Here is a 19,644-nt window from a genome sequence, read left to right as displayed (position 1 = left end):
TTTGTTTTTTTTTTTTTTAAGTTAAGAAAAATCACTTTTGAATTCCTAACTAAAGTAGGTCATTCTCAAGAATCCCAGAAATGATGAACTGGAGAATGACATTAATTTATGAGTATCTGGAGCTTTTCTCAGCAGAGGCACTATTGGGGTGGTCGATTTAGTGATTTTTTGTTGTGCCACATGGCACGTGGGATCTTAAGTTCCCTCTGCTTTGGAAGCATGGAGTCTTAACCACTGGGCCGCCAGGGAAGTCCCTGGTTACATGTGGAATATGAAGCAGTAGCTTTTGGGAGCAGTGATGGCAGCTAGGGGAAAACCACAAGACTGGAATGCTGGCCCTCAAGCTCTCTCGCTCTAAATTCTGGAAAGATTTCTTAAGCCACCCTGACGCCGGCCCTCGAGCACTCCCCTTGTAGTCAGCGCTTGGGCATGAGGTAGTGGCATTTCCCAGGCTGTGGCAGGATGGCCAGGGCTCAGGTCTTTGATCCACTAAAGAGCCAGGGCATGGTCATCCTCAGGGAAGGAAGCGTCATAGAGATGTAGTTATATCTGCCATCATTGTCACTGGCCAAAAAAATTAGACTGTGACTTAGCAGAGAGAAAATGTGCAGCGCAAAAGGAAGAAAAAAAAAGCACTTTCAGGATCTTTCTTAAAGAAGTGAACTAATGAGTTTCTGTGAACAACTTGATGAAAATATGAGTAAAGTAACAAAATAGCAGCATCTTCTTCTTCTTTTTTTTTTTTCTGTCCATGGCAGCATCTGCCAGAAATAGAATGCACAGTACCCGAATCATCTTCATCCTAAATTGGCTAGGTTGGGGAATTCCCTGTCAGTCCAGTGGTTAGGACTCCATGCTTCCACTGATATGGGGGCCAGTGTTCAATCCCTGGCTGGGGAAATAAGGTCCCGCAAGCTGCTCAGCATGGTCTAATAATAATAATAATGCTGGCTAGGTTGCATACCTCAAAGATTAAAGCTCTTCTTGAAGACAGCCTTTGCAAGAGACCTAAGGTGTCAAGAGACACTAACGTGGGATAGATCTTGTGTAAACGTCCCAACCATATGGTTGGTAGTTGGCAAACAAGGACAAAAATCCTTGCTATGCACAGCAATGAGTAAGCCAACCCCCGCCTTCACGTACAAGTTCTTTTGATAATGGAAAGTACTATATAGGTAGTGGGATATAACACCTGGAATTGAGTGTGGAGAGGTGGGAGAGGGAATAGAAATGAGAAGCAAGGAGGACAAGCAGCTTGGGGTTGGAGGAGGCTCAGAAAGAATAGCAAAGGTGGTCTCACAGTCATAACAAAGTTCACAGGGTCTCAAATGCTGGAGGTCAAGCCAGAGGCTGGGGCAGAAACACCACACTGTGGTCAGAGAAGGTCAATAGAAAGGACGTTGGAGGAAGCTAGGGAATGGGGTGTGAAAAGAAATGGGTGTCAAAGAGAGATCATGTGGGGTCAGAAATTGAGGCCAGCATCTGACTCCTGGTTATAACTTGAGCTCTGCAAACATGCTAAAACTCCCTTGAGCTTTGGAAAAGCACCATGTAACAAGGTACAATCTAGTTTGAGATAATTCAATTAATAACTGTGATACAGAACCAAGATTAGAGGGCAAAATGCTAACAGTTGGAAGGTTCTTCAATTCTGTTCACACTGGACAAAAGAGAAGCTGCATGTTGTAGAAGAAACAGCAAAGTCTGAAAACAGAAGTCGCATTTTTGACAGTGTACTAGCTGTATGACCTGAGGAAAAGATTCTTGGATTTTTATGGAGACTTTTATGTGCTACTTATTATCTTCTCATTTGTAAGAAGATGACAAGAATAATATTAGTAATTGCCTCAAAGAATTGTGAGGGCTAAATAGATAATGTGCATAAAAAAACTTTTGCAAAACTGATCTTTTAACTGTAGTAAAAAGGATTGAGATAAGAACCAAGAAATTAACAATCTTGTGCAGAAAATGCAAAGAGTTAGAATAAGAACTACCATTTAGTGAATGCTTGTAGTGTGCTAGATGCTTTGAAGCAATGCTAGATGCTTTGAAGCAATGCTAGAGGCTGTGAAAACATTCTCATTTAATATTCACCATCCCCTTGTAATGAGTATTATTATTCCAAGTATACAAATGAAGCTCAAAAAGCTTAAGTAAATCGAGTAGTTTCCTCAACTACAAATGATAAAACTCTATTTAATTCCCAGAAATAATAAGAAAATGGGCAATATCCTTGAATTTCACAAATTAAAAACATTTTATAATGTATTACAAAAATTCTGATGGGTCAAATGGAACAGCCTTGACTAGAGTTAGGGGCAATGACTAGACTTTAAATCTAACCTGTCCCAGTACCCCCAGTGCCATAACTTTGGAAACATTGCTGAAAAAAATTTTTTTAAATAAATTCCTTTCTTGAGATCTCGCTTTACAAGTCAAAAATGCACTCACTGGTTAGTAAACTGAGTCAATTTCTATTGCTTTTTGGCAATCTTTTAAAAAATAAATCAATCAAAGCCCTTGTTTACTTACCCAGCGAAGCTGTGTCCAGCTCCTTGCAGTAAAAAGCGATTATCACAGGAGCAAAACACAATCTAGGTCCCTTAATCCAGCCTCTTTTGATCTCAAAAGGTGGTAACATTCAGTTCAGAGCTCACTCATCTGTAAATTGCATCACATTATCTCCGAGTTATTTAAGAAGCAAGCTCTGTTTGGTTTCAGGCATTTTTAACCTGCTAAAGGCAAGAAGGGTTTGCCACATAGTTCCAAAGGTCTTCCACTTACCACAACGGTCAGAGAAAGCAGAATGATTGAACCCATCGGGAATCAGTACGTCGTGGCCAGGCCAGTGTATTCCGCAAATGCTTTTGGGGAAGAACATAAGAAGAAACACAGACATCGTAAGACACTTCTGGATCATCTCAAAAAGTGGTTCCGGTAAGATATTTTTTTAAGGTATTGGCATTAGGAGTAAATGAAGCACTTTCTCTGACATTTTTAAGCTTCCAAGCTCTTCTTTCTAGCCCACAGTCTCCAAAGTCTTTTTTGTTTTTCAAACAGATATTTATAATTGGCTACTTATTAAAGATTTAAAATGTTTCTTTTTTCAAATATTTTTCCCCCCTCTCCAAAGTCTTTTTATCTTTGGTTTCCAAACCTCCTACTTCCTGCCAGGGCTAGAAAAGTAGTCTCTGAAATGAACACCAATCTCGGCTCTCAACACAATCTCTCCATATCAGAGAACTGATACATGAGGACAGAGGAAAATTCTCCATCAAAGTGTTGTAAAGTCAAGCTGAGGATGACAAATAATTTCTATTGTTTCTAAAGAAAAGCAACATTTTTCTTAAAAAAAAAAAATCCTTTGGTGGTGGTCAATCCTTTGGGGGCAGTTGATATGGGTAAGGAGGTGAATGTTAGTGGGAAAGTTAGTGAAATGATAATATATTATTATCTTTCCCAATTTTCCATTTACAATAGGTACTAAACTTAAAATTGGACATTAATAACTGAACGGTGGCTTTCAATGTTTTCAGCTGTTCTGCACAAAAGGCCAAGAGAATTGCCCTCTCTTTGTTCCCCATAGCATCTTGGTTGCCAGTGTATCACATAAAGGAATGGCTCCTCAGTGACATTGTTTCTGGAATCAGCACAGGGCTGGTGGCTGTACTGCAAGGTAACTTTTTTTTGTTTTTGAGATATAATTCATGTATCATAAAATTCACCCTTTTAATGTGCACAATTCAGGGTTTTTTGTGTATTCACGAGGTTGTGCAACTATCACCACTAACTAATTGCAAGACCTTTTCACTACAACCATCCCCCAAAATCTCTTGCAATCACTTCCCATCTGCCCCTCCATCCATCCCTCAGCAACAACTTTCTGTCTCAATGGATTTACCTATTCTGAGCATTTCATGCAAACAGTCACAGAACATGTCGTCTTTTGTGTCTGGTTTCTTTCACTTAGCATCATGTTTGCAAGTTTCATCCATGATGTACGGATACTTCATTCCTTTTTATGGGTGAATAATATTCTACTGTATAGATATACCACAATTTGTTTGTCCATTCATGAGTTGATGGACATTTGGGTTGTTTCCATGCTGTGGCTTTTATGAATCATACTATTATGAACACTTGTACACAAGTTTTTGTGTGAACATGTTTCATTTCTCTTGGGTATATACCTAGGAGTGTAATTGCTGTGTCATATAATAACCCACTAGCAATGGTGAGGGTTCAAATTTCTCCACATCCTTATTGTCTGCCTTTGTTATTTTAGCCATGCTAGTGAGCATGAAATGGTCTCTCTTTGTGGTTTTGATTTGCATTCTCCCAAGGACTAATGATGTTGAGCATCTTTTCATGTTCTTACTGACCATTTGTACATCTTCAGAGAAATGTCTGTGTAAATCTTTTGCACATTTTAAAATTAGGTTATGTGTCTTTTTATTGTGGAATTGCAAAAGTTAATTATATAATTCTGGATAATAGACCCTTATCCAAGATATGATTTGCAAATAATTTCTCCCTTTCTGTAGGCTGTCGTTTCACTTTTTTGATAGTATCCTTTGAAGCACACATTTTTACATTTTAATGGGGCCCTGTTTATGTTTTTAAGTTGCTTGCTTATGCTATAGGTGTCACTTCTAAGAAACCCATGCCTGATCCAAGGTCACAAAGGTTTACACCTAAGTTTTCTTCTGAGAGTTTTATAGCTTTAGCTCTTACATTTACACCGTTGATACATTTGAGTTAATAAAATAATTTTTAAGGTACAATCTTAAATACTTGAAGAACCTAATGAAAACTTCTATGATCCCTTTGCATGAAATAAGGACACTGATGCTTGTGAATTTACAGGTTTAGCATTTGCTCTGCTGGTCACCGTCCCCCCAAGCTATGGGTTGTATGCAGCCTTTTTCCCAGTCATAATCTACTTTTTCTTGGGCACTTCTAGACACATATCAGTGGGTAAGTGAACTACTGGGCTAATTAATGCTCACATTGCTTTTCTTTATGAATGCCATTAGCCACACATTGTATCAATTCCAAATTGTGCAGAATCCAGGAGAGGAGTCATAGTTTCTTGTAAGAATTAGGACTGGGGCTTGGGGAAGTAGACCAGAACTCCAGACACCAGTCTTTTTATATGTTACATTATGGCTGAAAGACAACTGTGCTATAGGGAGACATAATGACTACAACTCGCCCTCTCTTTATTAGGTCCATTTCCAGTTCTTAGTATGATGGTGGGAGCAGTAGTTGTGAGATTAACCCCAATAGCCGATACAGCTGATCGGACAGTCACTAATAGCTCAGTGGCTAATGATTCATCACTAGATGAGCATAAGGTGATGGTGGCTGCAACGGTCACAATTCTTTCTGGAATCATCCAGGTGAGTACTTTGTCACAGAATCTACCCTCCCCAATTTATGTGTCCTGACTGGTACACATCTTTGTGGTTTTTCTCCTTCCTGCCACCCCTCCCGACTCTTCCCGTTAGTTTACATGCCTTCTTCAGTGGCCCATTGGAAATAATTTAAGAAGAGTCACTCACCACAGCCGGAAGTGAAAGGGCAGATCTACTTTGCAAAGATGATTGAATGTGGGTCTAGAGAGAAGGAGAAATAAGAGTGGGGAGGCACATGTGGTGACAAGTGAAATGCTGGATTCAATAATATACCTGGGAATTTATATACTCACTAAACAGAACTCTATACAATAGCAAAACTGGCAGCTAGGGAATTTTTTTCTTTCTAATTCCTCATTGACTATAGTCTATTTGGAAGGGACAGGCACTTAGTGCTTTGAATAGTCCGTGTCAAAGATATGGAGAAAGCTGAAAAGGATTATGGAGGGGTTTAAAGCCTCACTCCCAAGCCACACCCCTGTCACCATGCCTGGATTATAAAAATGTCCCTATCCTCAAGATGTTAGATAGTGAAAATGTCAGACTCCTCAAGATGTTGCCTAAGTTTACGGCTAATGATATTTTTAGTTAAGACCATTCCTTAAAGAAAAAGAAAAAAAGAGTCAATTCAAACCAAGACATTAGTGGTGGGTCTTCTTGACCAACAATGGGGTCAGTTCAACAATGGGGTCTGAGTGCATCTCTGATCCTAGTGCCTTTGCAAACTCACAGCTCAGTTTGCATTCCGGGGACAGGAGTGGAGAGGTAGGCCAAGCATCTATCCATTTACTTTCTTGCAAAATCCTGATGCTTTGGGGGAATGAACCACTTTTGCCCTCATTTAAAATCAAGCACTTTTGATGTCATGAGCAGTTACATATTTCCTAAGGAAAGTCAAGCAACTTGTTTGAGGGAATCTGAATGGATGCTCATCCATGCATGCGACAGCAGCTGTAAAGGTTAACTGAAAATTCCCTGGGAAAATTTATGAGGGCTGATGCTAGATAAGATTCTGCTATGGAAGGTTTATGGGTGAGTCTCCTAAAGATACTGCGCCTTCAAAAGAGGGAAGAGAAGAAACCTGTTAGTTCTTGGGGGTATACTGGACTGATGTGTTATTTGAACACCATGTAACATTCCACCTTGGTGGGGGGTGTTGGGATGGGGGAGGGAAGCAGAGGGTGGTACCTTGCATGGGAGGTTTTCCAGGAGGCAACAACACTTGCTTCTTCAAGACACAGGAGTGGAGGCTGAACCTCCACATTTTGAATCATTACAGTAGCTGATCCTTCAGTCTGCCGAGGTGTTCTCTGAATCTACACTAAGGCTCTGCTCTCTCTTTGCAGTTGCTCATGGGGGTTCTGCAGCTGGGCTTCGTGGTGATTTATCTGTCCGAATCCTTAATCAGTGGCTTCACCACAGCTGCCGCTGTTCACGTTTTGGTTTCCCAGCTCAAATTTATTCTTCAGCTGTCAGTCCCAGCACATGCTGATCCATTTTCAATTTTCAAAGTAAGTATTCCTTTTGCTTAAAAAATATGGAAATACACGAAGTTCACTATCATGTTTCCAGAAGAACTTTCCTTTCGTGCCTTTGCTGCAGGACTTACCTATAACTTCCAAGAAATCAACGGGCTGTGAAATGTACTCACATTAAGAAAAAGTGGCAGGGAGAACAATGCTGAAAATCTACCACAGCCACCATATACCACATCAGCTGATGTGAATAACAGAAATTAACTACCACTTCTCTTAGATTTGAGTCTTCAGTATTTTTTAAAAAACATCGATGCCCATTATTAAAAGTTTGTCCCAAGTTTTAAAATCTTTCTCAAAATCTTATTTTGAAAGAAATGCGCTGATTGAGGGGAAGTGCTTCCCTATTTCTAAAGAGCAGGTCTTTTTCTTTTAGAATTGAAGTTCTTCTGACTCTTATGCATCCCTGTTTATAAAACAAAAGGAAATTGGTTAATATGTAAATAGAACAGTGGTTCTTTCTTCTCTCCTCTAAAGGATGTTCTGTAGAACAGAGAGTGTTCTTAGTGCCTCTGAATTTATGTATTTTTGTCCTCATTCTTTTTTTCTTTCTGAGGCTAGCTACAGGTTTGTCTCTTTTATCTTTTCAAAAATCCAGCTTTTAGTTCCATCCATCTTTTCTATTGTCTTTTTAGTCTGTGTTTCATGTCTTTCCACTCTGATCCTTGTTATTTCCTTCCTTTTACTGACTTTGGGCTTGTTAGTGCTTCTGTCAAGACAGTCTTTGGGAGTCAGAGACAAACTCCCTCCAAATTGGAACCAGCCCTCTCTCACTCCCATCCAGAGCTATTCCAGAAGTGGAGTCTTTTGGGAACCATTTGGGATCCAGTTTGGACCTGCTTGAGCTGTCTGGATCCCACAGATATGGCACCCAACTGGCTTCAAGAATTACACAGCTAGCCAGGAAACTAGTTTCCAAAAGTGACAGAGAGAGTCAACGAAGAAATATGAGGGGTCTGAACATTAAAAAAAAAAAAGCCAGGAATTAAGGGGATACATGCTAAGAAAAACTACCAGAGGTCAAAGGTTATTCCCTGGACAGAGCAGTAGTGTTGATTGTGAAATAAAAAAGATGGCAGGGCTTCCCTGGTGACACAGTGGTTGAGAGTCTGCCTGCTGATGCAGGGGACACAGGATCGTGCCCCGGTCCGGGAAGATCCCACATGCCGCGCAGCGGCTGGGCCCGTGAGCCATGGCAGCTGAGCTTGCATGTCCGGAGCCTGTGCTCTGCAACGGGAGAGGCCACAACAGTGAGAGGCCCGTGTACCGAAAAAAAAAAAAGATGGCAACGAGACCTAAGAGCAGAAGAGACCAGTTATAAAAATGTGAAAAACATCCAAGAAAATTCAACACTAGACGAAGAGCATCCCTAGACCAGTGTGGTGACAATGCTGTGCTGACTTAGCCTTCTCATAGCTCCATGTTGGTCTCTACAATTACTCGTGGCTAACATGAGCAGAACAGGGAATTGCTATCAATCTTTCAGTCGTTTCACGTCTGTTTACTTTTATCTATTTGGAATTAATTAAGTGTTATATCCAAATTACACATTAATGTAGCACTCGGGTGTTTTTTACTTTTATACTTTAGGTACTAATTTCCATATTCTCACAAATAGAGAAGACTAATATTGCAGACCTTGTGACATCCTTGGTTATCCTGTTGGTGGTATTTGTGGTTAAAGAAATAAATCAGCGCTACAAAGCCAAACTTCCAGTGCCCATTCCAATTGAACTCATCATGGTAACTAATCGTCTCAAGACTTTCTTTCATAATTCGTTAGTCTTGTGTTTTTATGTCTAAAGCCCTTCACCGTCTGTAGATCAGGAGGTTTTAGTGGGACCGGCGACCTCTCTGCAGTTTCTGGGTATCATATTTAGTATGGTTTTCTCTTTATTCAGAATTTAATAACTTGCTTTGATGATTTGGGGTTTATTCTTTCCATGTAAGACAAGGATGGGGCAGAGAGCAGACCTCTGAGAATCCTAGTGAGAGACCCATTGGAATGGAGCTGTGGTTCTCAGCTTTGGTGGTACATTAGAATTGCCTCGGGACTTTTCAAAAAGTAGCCAAACCTGAGCTTGAGATTCTTATCTAATAAGTCAAGGGGTGGCTTTTGGCAATGTTTTTTTTTTTTTTCAAAGCAAGACTCTTTAGTTACATCTTCCATTTCTAACTTGGGCAATTTGCAACTTTGCAGACTGTGATCGCAACAGGTGTGTCCTATGGCTTTGACTTCAAAAACAGGTTTAACGTGGCCGTGGTTGGGGAGATGAAAAGTGGGTAAGTGTCTCTCTTATTATGGCATCTCCAAGCACTAATTAGAGAGTAAGCAGTAGTGACGAACGACTCCAAGTTGAAATGCATGAACCCAGCTCAGAACCCTCCCTGTATCTGGCATCCATCATGCATCCAGGAAGAGGGCTCACTTCTCTCCTTCTAGGAGGGAGTCACAAAGGACACAGGGTCTGCAGTTCTTAACATCAGGAAGTTTCTCTGTGTGGAAGAACTCACAGACCAGAAGAGAAGGGGCTCACATGCAAGAAAAGTGAGACAGTGAAAGTAGAAAAATAGGCAAAGTGAACTTGCTCCTCCCCTTAAAAGGAACCGAGGGAAACCAGATTTCCTTGGCCATAAATTACTATAAACAATATGTAGTGTTTTGTTTGAGGTTACTGGAGCCAAGTTCCGACAGTTCAAAGGAGACACTGAAGGCATACCTGCCACACGCTGCTTGAGCAATACAGATGGGCACACTCTGTCCTTTCTCAAGATCAAATTCAAGACAAGCCCAGAGCAACTCTTAGCGCTGCAGAAGGATGGGAGGCGCAGCTTGTACAAGGAATTTGAAAACGTATTCCATTGCATTTATTGGATTGAGGAGGGAGATCCAGTTTTGTGCTCTTTCCTCTCTCTGCCCTCTGGCCATAGCATCAATTTCTTCCAACTTGCTTACCAAGGAAAGGTGGTATTCCTGTAAAAAAAGAAAAAAACAACCCTCCCTCCCTCCCCATGCTTAGGAGTATTTGAGAATTATTCCAGGAATCAGCATTTATATGCATTGCACTGTTGACTTAAAACTAACTAAATTCTATTAAAAGCAAATATATATTTTTAAGCAAAAAATATTTTTATCGTCAGATAAAATTGTGTTACACTTGTAATATTTGGATCACAAATATCACTTTTAAATTGTAGAAATTAGGCTGAAGCTTAAAGACTATTTCTAATGTTTCTCTCTACTCTGCAACTTTCAAGTGATTATGCTTTATTTAAATATCTTGGGAGACACAAACTAGATAGATAAGTAGATACAAAATTAAAGAGGATCTTGCCAGAATGGTTTTGAAATAAAAGGTAAGAACACTGGGCTTCCATGGTGGCGCAGTGGTTGAGAGTCCGCCTGCCGATGCAGGGGACACGGGTTCGTGCCCCTATCCCGGAGGATCCCACATGCCGCGGAGCGGCTGGGCCCGCGAGCCATGGCCGCGGAGCCTGTGTGTCCGGAGCCTGTGCTCCGCAACGGGAGAGGCCACAGCAGTGAGAGGCCCGCGTACAGAAAAAAAAAAAAAAAAAAAAAAAAAAAAAAAAAAAGGTAAGAACACTGAGTTACAGTCTTAGAGACATTACTTAGTAAATATATTTTAAATGTCAGTGGACCTCCCTCCATAGTGCGTGTGGGTGGGGAAAGGGGTAACTCACATTTATAGGTCATTACACTCTACAGAGAGGCAGTGTAGCCCAGTAAGCAAACTCATGCTTTCTAGAGGCAGAGTGCCTAGGATTTACTTCAGACTCACTTCCTGATCTTGGGCAAATAAACTTTGTGCCTTAACGTCTTTGGCTGTAAAAATGGGGCTAAAAATAGCATAGGTTATTACCTAGGTTCTTGTAAGGATTAAGTGAGTTAATATGTGTGATGTCCTGAAGTGCCTGGCCTACTGTAAGTGTTCAAACTGCATTACTGCTGTTCCTAATTTAGCACCTAAATTAGGTACTAGGCACTTTACACGCTTTTTTAAAAAATTAATTGATTGATTTTATTTTTGGCTGTGTTGGGTCTTTGTTGCTGTGCCTGGGCTTTCTCTAGTTGCAGCGAACAGGTGCTACTCTTCTTTGCAGTGCGCGGGCTTCTCATTGCAGTGGCTTCTCTTGTTACGGAGCACGGGCTCTTAGGCACGCAGGCTCCATAGTTGTGGCTTGCGGGCTCTAGAGCGTGGGCTTCAGTAGTTGTGACGCACAGGCTTAGTTGCTCCGTGGCATGTGGGATCTTCCCAGACCAGGGCGCGAACCAGTGTCCCCTGCATTGGCAGGCGGATTCTTAACCACTGTGCCACCAGGGAAGCCCCTACATGCTTTTTACAGTCCCATTTTTTCTGAGTGATAATCGAGTGAGCATTTTCAATTTCTGATGATTGCAAATAGTAGATAACTGGAAGGTAACGATTGCTAATTATTGCTAATCTGTTATTAATGAATATGACACCTTAGAAGTGACTTTGTGAAGCCACATACACTGAATGCAAATAACTTGGCTGAAGGAAAGAGATCATTGAAATAGTAAAGGAAACACAAAGGATATATTCAGATTCCAGAGGGACCCTGTAATAGTAGCTTACAGGTACTTTGTACTTTACAGTGTGTCAACAGTAGTCACATTCATTATTTATTTGACCCTCCCACAAAAATTATGAAGAAAAGAGATCAAGTGTTATTATCATCACTTTACAAATGGGGAACCTGGGTAAGTAGCAGAGCCAGGAAATGAATCAAATTTTCAGACTGTAAATCTCCATCACACCACTCTGCCTATGGTGATTAGAGGCTAGAAAAAAAGAATAATAGCAGGCTTCTGGTTATTTTGGTATAAAATGCAGATTATAATTGTAGCACTGGTTTTAGATTATATATAATATTCCAAGCTAACTTTCTGATTTATGAAAGCTGCAGAATATGAAATAATAGTACTTCTTCAAAATTAGAGCTAAAAATTTATTAACATTCACAAAACATGAATAGCAATTTAAAAAGAGTTGAATGGACCCAATTAACTTACCTCCAATAAGTTTTAGGTCAGAAACAGATGTTTATAGGAGCTGAGCATTTTAGTAAATTGATGTTGAGTTTGGGATATTTGGACTTTATAATACAATTAGTAAATATTATTTAACTGCTCTAAGTTCATGAGGCACAGGCACAGGAGTATCCTCTGTGACTTGAATGTTTCCCTGACACTATCTCACTTTAAATGGAAACCCGCCCTCCAACAGGGCCACAGTTGGCTCTAGAAGTTCTGTGGAGTGCGGGCCAGAGTCTAACGCCCGTCTGTTTGCTAAGGGTTTTCCATGAAAGGTTACCATTATCAGTGAAGGGAAGAATTTCTTGCTTTCCTTCTCTCAGAATTGCATTTGCTCAAAGAGCCTTCATCCATGGATAGCTATTGGAGGCATAATGGGTGATACTTTGCAACCCAATGTAACAATACAAGTGGGACCTGAGACATTTTGCACAAAGCTTATATTGATCTAAGTGTACACTATAGTGTGGCTATGCTAGCAAAATCATATTAGGTTTATCACCATCACTGGACTAGAATTACACTCATATCAAATACAGGCAGCATTGCTTTTCAACAGTAAGATAACAGATTCCAAGGTTTTCAGTGGTGCTAAATTCCTGCTAGTCATACTCCAAAGGCACAACTCAGCCTAGATTGCATTCATTCATTCGCTGACTTGCCCAACAATTACTGACCACCTGACATATGCTGTGAAGGACCATTGTTGGTCCTGGTCATAGAATAATGAACCGGTTACAGTCCCTGCTCTGGGTCTGGATGGAGAGTTGGGGGAGAGAGGGGCAGGGGTGGAAACAGGAGGCATCAAGAACTGGGGAAGCATAGAGAATCTTGCCTAACCCTGACCTTGGGGGTGAAGAAGGACTTTCTGGGGGGAAGGATAGGGATGAGGGGAATGGTTCAGGGAGAGGCAACAGCAAGTTAGAAGCTGTCCAGGTGAGAGATGATGGGTGATGAGAAACAAAGAAAGCTTGGTATAGCTGGAGTATAAATTCTGGGAAAATGGTAGTAATTAAGCAAGATGTGGAGGAGGCGTAATTGGGACCTTGCTAAGGAATTTGGACTTCTCCTGAGAACAAACGGATACCGTTGAAGGTTTATAAGCAGGTTGGTGACACTCTGACTTGCTTAATTTCAATTTCAGGTTTCAGGCCCCTATCACACCTAATGTGCAGACTTTCCGAGATACCATCGGAGACTGCTTTGGCATTGCCATTGTTGGCTTTGCAGTGGCCTTCTCTGTGGCCAGCGTCTATTCCCTCAAATATGATTATCCCATTGATGGCAATCAGGTAAGTATAAGCCGATGCTGGGTCTAATTAGGCAACTTTATATCCTATTCTGCATGCATAATATCAATGGTGCCGCATCTAAAGAAGATTCTTCCTTGTTCTCCCATCAGGAGTTAATCGCCTTGGGAGTGAGTAACATATTCGGTGGATTGTTCAGAGGATTTGCAGCAAGTACAGCCCTCTCCAGATCAGGGGTCCAGGAGAGTACAGGAGGCAAAACCCAGGTACTGGAGGATCTTTGCTGTGAGAGTCATCCTAGCATGAGTCACTGGGGATGCGGAGCCTGGGGGGAAAGTTGAGTTTGTGATGAGAATGTTCTCATCTTCACAGATTGCTGGCCTTCTCTCTGCTGTTATCGTGCTGATTGTCATCCTAGCCATTGGATTTCTTCTGGAGCCTCTGCAAAAGGTTGCACTCCTCTCTCGGACTGACACCTCTCTCCTTTGGGTGATGAATCAAGGACGCTGGTTCTTAAACTGAGGAAGCACAAACTAAACTAGGGAAAATGAGTATCTACAAACTCTCAAGTACTCTTCTTAGCCAATACTCTATGGGCCAAAACTATTTCTTTTTCTCCTGGCACTATCTTATGAATGTTAGGAATGCAAATATCCAACAACTCTACCCTTGCAACTCATACTCTGCCTTATCAACTCTCCTCTTCAACCGCTATGTTTGTAGCCCCAGATATAATTAATGTTTACAAAGGAAGGCATCCTGGCACTGCAGCTTCGATATGGATTGACTAAAGTGTTTCTTAAAGGTTGAGGTCATCAGGGCCTCTATCGAATTCAGAGAATGGTGCTATCAGCCACACAACCTCTTCTTAGGAATACGCCCTGCAGCTCCCAGAGTTTGGTTTGACTCCAAGACCAAAGCTGTCAGATTGCTGGATGGGAGCAAACAGCTAGACTTTGACCTTGTACCTTCACCTCATGCTCCTCTGTCCATCTCTCCAGAACTGTAATTTTTGAGGGCGTAGTTTAATGCTTTGTCCACCGTGGCAGCATCCAGGTTACAAAAATAACAGCGGGCCCTAGAAAATACAGGATCTGTGGGAAACCAGATGATGGTCAATACCTTGTTCTTTGTGGTGTTAATTTGACTTTGAGGGAGTACAGGGGGCACTGGCTCTAGTCCTGTAGATGTATTTCTAAGCGGTTCTGCTGCTTATTATCTGTGTGTTTTGGGCAGATTACTTAACCTCTCTGAACCTCAAGTTGCCCATTTGTAAAATAGGGAGGGAAATAGTCCCCACCTCACAGAGTTGTTGCAAAAATTGAATGAAATAATGCACGTGAAATATTTAGCCCAGGGTGTGGCACATGATAAACACTTAATAAATAATAGCCTTTTTAAATTTTTTATTTATTTTTGGCTGCGTTGGGTCTTCGTTGCTGTGAAGGGGCTTTCTCTAGTTGTGGTGAGCAGGGGCTATTCTTCGTTGTGGTGCGTGGGCTTCTCCTTGCATGGGCTTCTTCTTGTGGTGGCTTCTCTTGTTGTGGAGCACGGGATCTAGGCACGTGGGCTTCAGTAGTTGAGGCATACGAGCTCAGTAGTTGTGGCTCGCAGGCTCTAGAGCATGGGCTCAGTAGTTGTGGCGCACAGGCCTAGTTGCTCCGCGGCATGTGGGATCTTCCCGGACCAACGATCGTGCCCGTGTTCCCCTCATTGGCAGGCAGATTCCTATCCACTGTGCCACCAGGGAAGTCCCAATGCTAGCCTTTATTGTAAAGATTATTATTGTTGTTGTTATTCTTATGCTACAAACATTCTATTATACCTCTGACTACAAAGGACATAGAGATAGGACACAGCCCACCAAAGTCTGTTGGTTGTTATCTAGGCCTTTTTCCTTGTTGGTTGGTAGCTGGAACATGAGTTTTGTCCAAGGTTTCTGGAGTCCCAGTGCAGTTATCCCGAATGTGGCCAAGCAGTGCACAGTACTCTTTGCTAAAATTATGCATTCTTCCTATGCTAACCTACTGATTTCCAGAGGAATGGCGTAACATGGGTCAAAAAGTCACCACCAAAGAAATAAAGTATATAAGAATGTATATCTCAATAAAAATAAATGGACACACAGCTCCCCGACATAGAGAATTCTGCCCTGTGTGCTTCCTCCCATGTGCATCCCTGGGATCTACCTCACCCACTTCAACTGGGAGAAACTAAAAAAACAATTGCCATTTAAAATCCTTTCTCGGGCTTCCCTGGTGGCACAGTGGTTAAGAATCTGCCTGCTAATGCAGGGGACACGGGTTCGAGTCCTGGTCCGGGAAGATCCCACATGCCGCGGAGCAACTAAGCCCGTGAGCCACAGCTACTGAGCCTGCGCGTCTGGAGCCTGTGCTCCGCAGCAAGAGAGGCAGCGACAGTGAGAGGCCTGCGTACCGCGATGATGAGTGGCCCCCGCTCGCTGCAACTAGGGAAAGCCCACGCACAGAAACAAAGACCCAACACAGCCAAAAATCAATAAATAAACAAATGTGGGGTTTAAAAAAAAAGAATATTATTTAAAAAATAAAAAAATAAAAAAATAAAATCCTTTCTCTTTCGTGAATAAACCACACCAATGACGCTGTCCCCGATGCTAATCAAAGGCCCTACTTTGTAAAGGAACCATGTGACAATTCCTTCTTAGACCATTGTGTCTGTAATGTTTTTGTTTCATCTGAATAACCGGTCTACTTCTTTTTATCATATAAGGACAAAATAACCCTTCATGATAGCTAAGAATGAACGTTCCTTGAGCGCTTACTAAGCATCAGCAGAGTTCTAAGCATTTTGTTTACAATTAATCCTTTATATCAGTTACAGTATGGATACCTGGTTCCTGGTAAAATGATTCCCCTTTTCCTGTCTATGGCTTCTCAGGGCTCTGTAATCTTTACTTTTCTTTAAAGGGCTCTATTGTGTATGTATTTCACTGAAAATTGTTTCAATTTTTTTTTTAATTTGTAAAAAAATTTAAGTTGAAGTATAGTTAATTTATAACGTTGTATTAGTTTCAAGTGTACAGCAAAGTGATTCAGTTATACATATATATGTTGTTTACCCATTTTCAAGTTTTTCCATGGAATACTGACCAGGTGGTAAATAACGCCTAATGAAAAGAAAAAAAAAATGTCTCTTCTGCAGGTGGTACATGTTGTATAGTAAAGTCCCCCAAAGCAGCAGACTTATTGTACAGAGTACTGTGAACCTTTCATACAGCTACCATGGCAGGGGGGCAGGGCATCTACATAGCTACACTACAATACCAAAACCAGTACATTGACATCAGTACAGTACTGTTAACCACATTACAGACTTTATCCAGTTTCCCCCATTTTTTAACTGGTGTGCATTTGTGTGTAATTTCCTTTTTAAAGTCACTTAAGACAACATTGAGTCTTCTAAACAACCACCTCTATTCTCACACTGAGTAAATGACCTAGTCAGGCATTAAACTATAAACATAACTTGTGAAAATAAAAAATGTCTAGATCAGTTAAACTATATTTGAGATAGGAAAACACAAACTGTGTTTGGTTTTTCTTTGTACATTTCTTTTATGGTGTGAAAGTAGTCAGGCTACAAATTCCATAGTCCATTCAGAACCGAACAGCTGAATTGGGGGCAGGGGTTGGGGGCCTGTTCCTACCATTGTGTTAAAACCCAAATAAGGAAGAGAGCGTGCCATTCAGCATTTTTCACCTTAATTATCATAATTCCTGCAAGACAAAGTATCTCATTTCGGCATGCCACGAAACAAAAACTTGAGCTTAGCTGACCACCCAGACCCCTCTTCGTGACTCTGCTGTTCAGAGGTATCACCATCAGGCTTCTTAAAGGAGGCTGTGTTCCTGCCTCTTCCACACATTAGTTCACCCACTCATTCGCTGAATCATTATGAAGCCCCTCCCACGTGCATTTAGCACAGTAGGTTCTGGGGATCTAGCAGGGAACAAGACAGATAAGTTTCACACTGTCCCAGAGAGTCGGCGTCAAATCTTTGCGAACCTCTCTGTGATCTTCGGCTTCCTCTTACTAAATGACATGATTACTGATCATCATCCAAGGTTTGAATTCTGATTCCAAGACCCCAAGCTCCCCAAGTTTCTTTTTTTTTTTTTAAGATTTTTTTGATGTGGACCATTTTTAAAGTCTTTATTGAATTCGTTACAATATTGCTCATGTTTTATGTTTCGGATTTTTGGCCGCGAGGCATGATCTTATCTCCCCGACCAGGGATGGAACCCGCACCCCCTGCATTGGAAGGCAAAGTCTTAACCACTGGACCACCAGGGAAGTCCCCCCAAGTTTTTTTTTAAACAAAGAGCAACCCTCTCTCCCGACCTACAGTAAATAGACATACACTAGACCATCTCTGCTTGGAAAGAATTTCTTTTGGTCATAGGTCTTCAGATCTGCCTTTCTCTGACCCAAGGTACAGGCGAGTAAATGCTATCAGATCATCTATGGCATGTCCCTGTCACTGTGGTGGGGACAAAATCATGGCTGGGGACAGCTCACAGTCCCGGGTCTGGTGTATCGTGCATGGCACTGCACACCAGAAAAGGGTGTATCCTTTGATAGGCCTTGAGGCCCTTGAAAGGACTCACTTATTTACAACCTTCACCTTTGCTTCTCTATGGTTATTGGATTATCTCAAAGTACATCTGCTTTTTATGTTTTTCACAGTCTGTCCTGGCAGCTTTAGCGCTTGGAAACTTGAAAGGAATGCTGATGCAGTTCACAGAAATACGAAGATTGTGGCGAAAGGATAAGTATGATTGTGTAAGTAGAGGCGATGGTATTTGAAAGAGAGGAATCAGAATGACATTTTAATGCTGATGTAAAATGCATATTTATATTGTAAACAAAGTGAAATTTTGTTTCTATCTGTCTGTTCAAATAACCTGAGTTTGGTTTTTTTGCTGTCTTGAAACTACATACTCTAATAATTATTCTCTGGGATTTTAATGTAAAAGGATGAGCTACTTACAAGTAGGAAATGGTCCATGAAACACAAGGGGAGAACTTCATAGATCTGTTGTAAAAATTCTTGCAGTCACCTCTAACACCACAGAAACTCTCTGAATCTTAGGGTATGCATTGCTTCTGTTCTTCATTACATCATATGTTAGTTTCCAGAGAATCTGTGAAGAAAAATTCTGAACATTCCTTTTGGAAACACTTTATAAAGGCTCCCCTCACTCTCCGCATGCCTTGCAATGAGAGGCCCGCATCCCTAATGATATCAGGGTCAAAGTCTGTGGTATAAAAAGGCTTGTTAACATAGCTTATGGTACTTAACAAGCATAAAGTAATAAACCACACTTGGTTTAGTTTTGCTGCTGATAGATCAGTGTTAGGGATTTTAACACTTCTTTGGCATGCTAAGAGTCTGGTAGAGACAGTAGCCTTTAATTAAATCAGAGGACCAAAAGTAAGAGATTAGTCCAGGCTCTACCAATTAATTTGCTGATTTTGACAAACAGCAGCTGGTTCTGGAATTTTCGCTGTGACAGATTCGATCATTTCCTTAACTGGCTCAGGGATGGGATTAGAAATGGATACACTCCCTTGGGATTTTTGAAACGATTTGCTTGTGTTTCTGCAGCTCAGAACCCGAGCCAGCAGAAATGACCTCAAGGCGGGTCCCATCTGCTGTGCACTCCCAACTTCTGCTTTGGACCCTAGAAGTTCATGCTTTCTTATAGCTCTGGACCTAGGACACTGTACTTAAATGAGAGTAAACGGTAGTGTATGTGTTGCGTTCTTTTGACAGCTAATTTGGGTTATGACCTTCATCTTTGCCGTCGTCCTGGGCCTCGGTCTAGGCCTGGCTGCTAGTGTGGCGTTTCAGCTCCTGACTATCGTCTTCAGGACCCAGTTGTAAGTGCCCACTGTGGTCTGCGTCCTTGCAGGCTTTGACCTGCCCAGGTCGGAGGAGAAAAAAACCTGTTACTTGTTAAGGGAAAAGCAGTTTAGTTATAGGTATGCAAATCTATCAAGATTGGCTAAGCCTGGGATTTCCCTGGTGGTCCAGTGGTTAAGACTCCGCGTTTCCACTGCAGGGGGCGAGGGTTTATCCCTGGTGGGTACTAAGATCCCACATGCTGTGCGGTGTAGCCAAAAAAAAAAAAAAAAAAAGGAACAGAAGATTGGCCAATCTGTTCTGCCTCACCCCAAGGCCTGAAGGTGAAAGAATGGCCCCACTTTAGAGCATCAGCCAGATCTCACCAGTTATTGGTCTGCTCCCTGCTTTGACACCAATTCAAAGAAATCATAAATCTCTGAGTCTGTTTGCCCTGCTGTAAACTGGTGGTAATTCT

General features: G+C 41.5%; 1 protein-coding gene across 1 annotated transcript in view; it reads left to right on the top strand.

Moving 5' to 3' along the window:
- The first annotated feature begins 2,806 nt into the window (after positions 1–2,806).
- Positions 2,807–19,644, top strand: part of SLC26A3 (solute carrier family 26 member 3) — a 35,410-nt gene continuing 18,572 nt past the window's right edge. Inside the window, exons 1-12 of the mRNA XM_060108855.1 lie at positions 2,807–2,937; positions 3,537–3,676; positions 4,867–4,977; positions 5,230–5,402; positions 6,764–6,928; positions 8,543–8,695; positions 9,153–9,235; positions 13,174–13,321; positions 13,432–13,545; positions 13,652–13,729; positions 18,008–18,103; positions 19,098–19,204. Of these exons, the coding sequence (XP_059964838.1) occupies positions 2,807–2,937; positions 3,537–3,676; positions 4,867–4,977; positions 5,230–5,402; positions 6,764–6,928; positions 8,543–8,695; positions 9,153–9,235; positions 13,174–13,321; positions 13,432–13,545; positions 13,652–13,729; positions 18,008–18,103; positions 19,098–19,204 (1,499 nt within the window). The remainder of the gene's footprint in view (positions 2,938–3,536; positions 3,677–4,866; positions 4,978–5,229; positions 5,403–6,763; positions 6,929–8,542; positions 8,696–9,152; positions 9,236–13,173; positions 13,322–13,431; positions 13,546–13,651; positions 13,730–18,007; positions 18,104–19,097; positions 19,205–19,644) is intronic.

This window comes from Mesoplodon densirostris, chromosome 9 (genome assembly GCF_025265405.1).
Source record: "Mesoplodon densirostris isolate mMesDen1 chromosome 9, mMesDen1 primary haplotype, whole genome shotgun sequence".
NCBI classification, from domain to species: Eukaryota; Metazoa; Chordata; class Mammalia; order Artiodactyla; family Ziphiidae; genus Mesoplodon; species Mesoplodon densirostris.
This window is presented reverse-complemented; position numbering and strand designations above follow the sequence as displayed.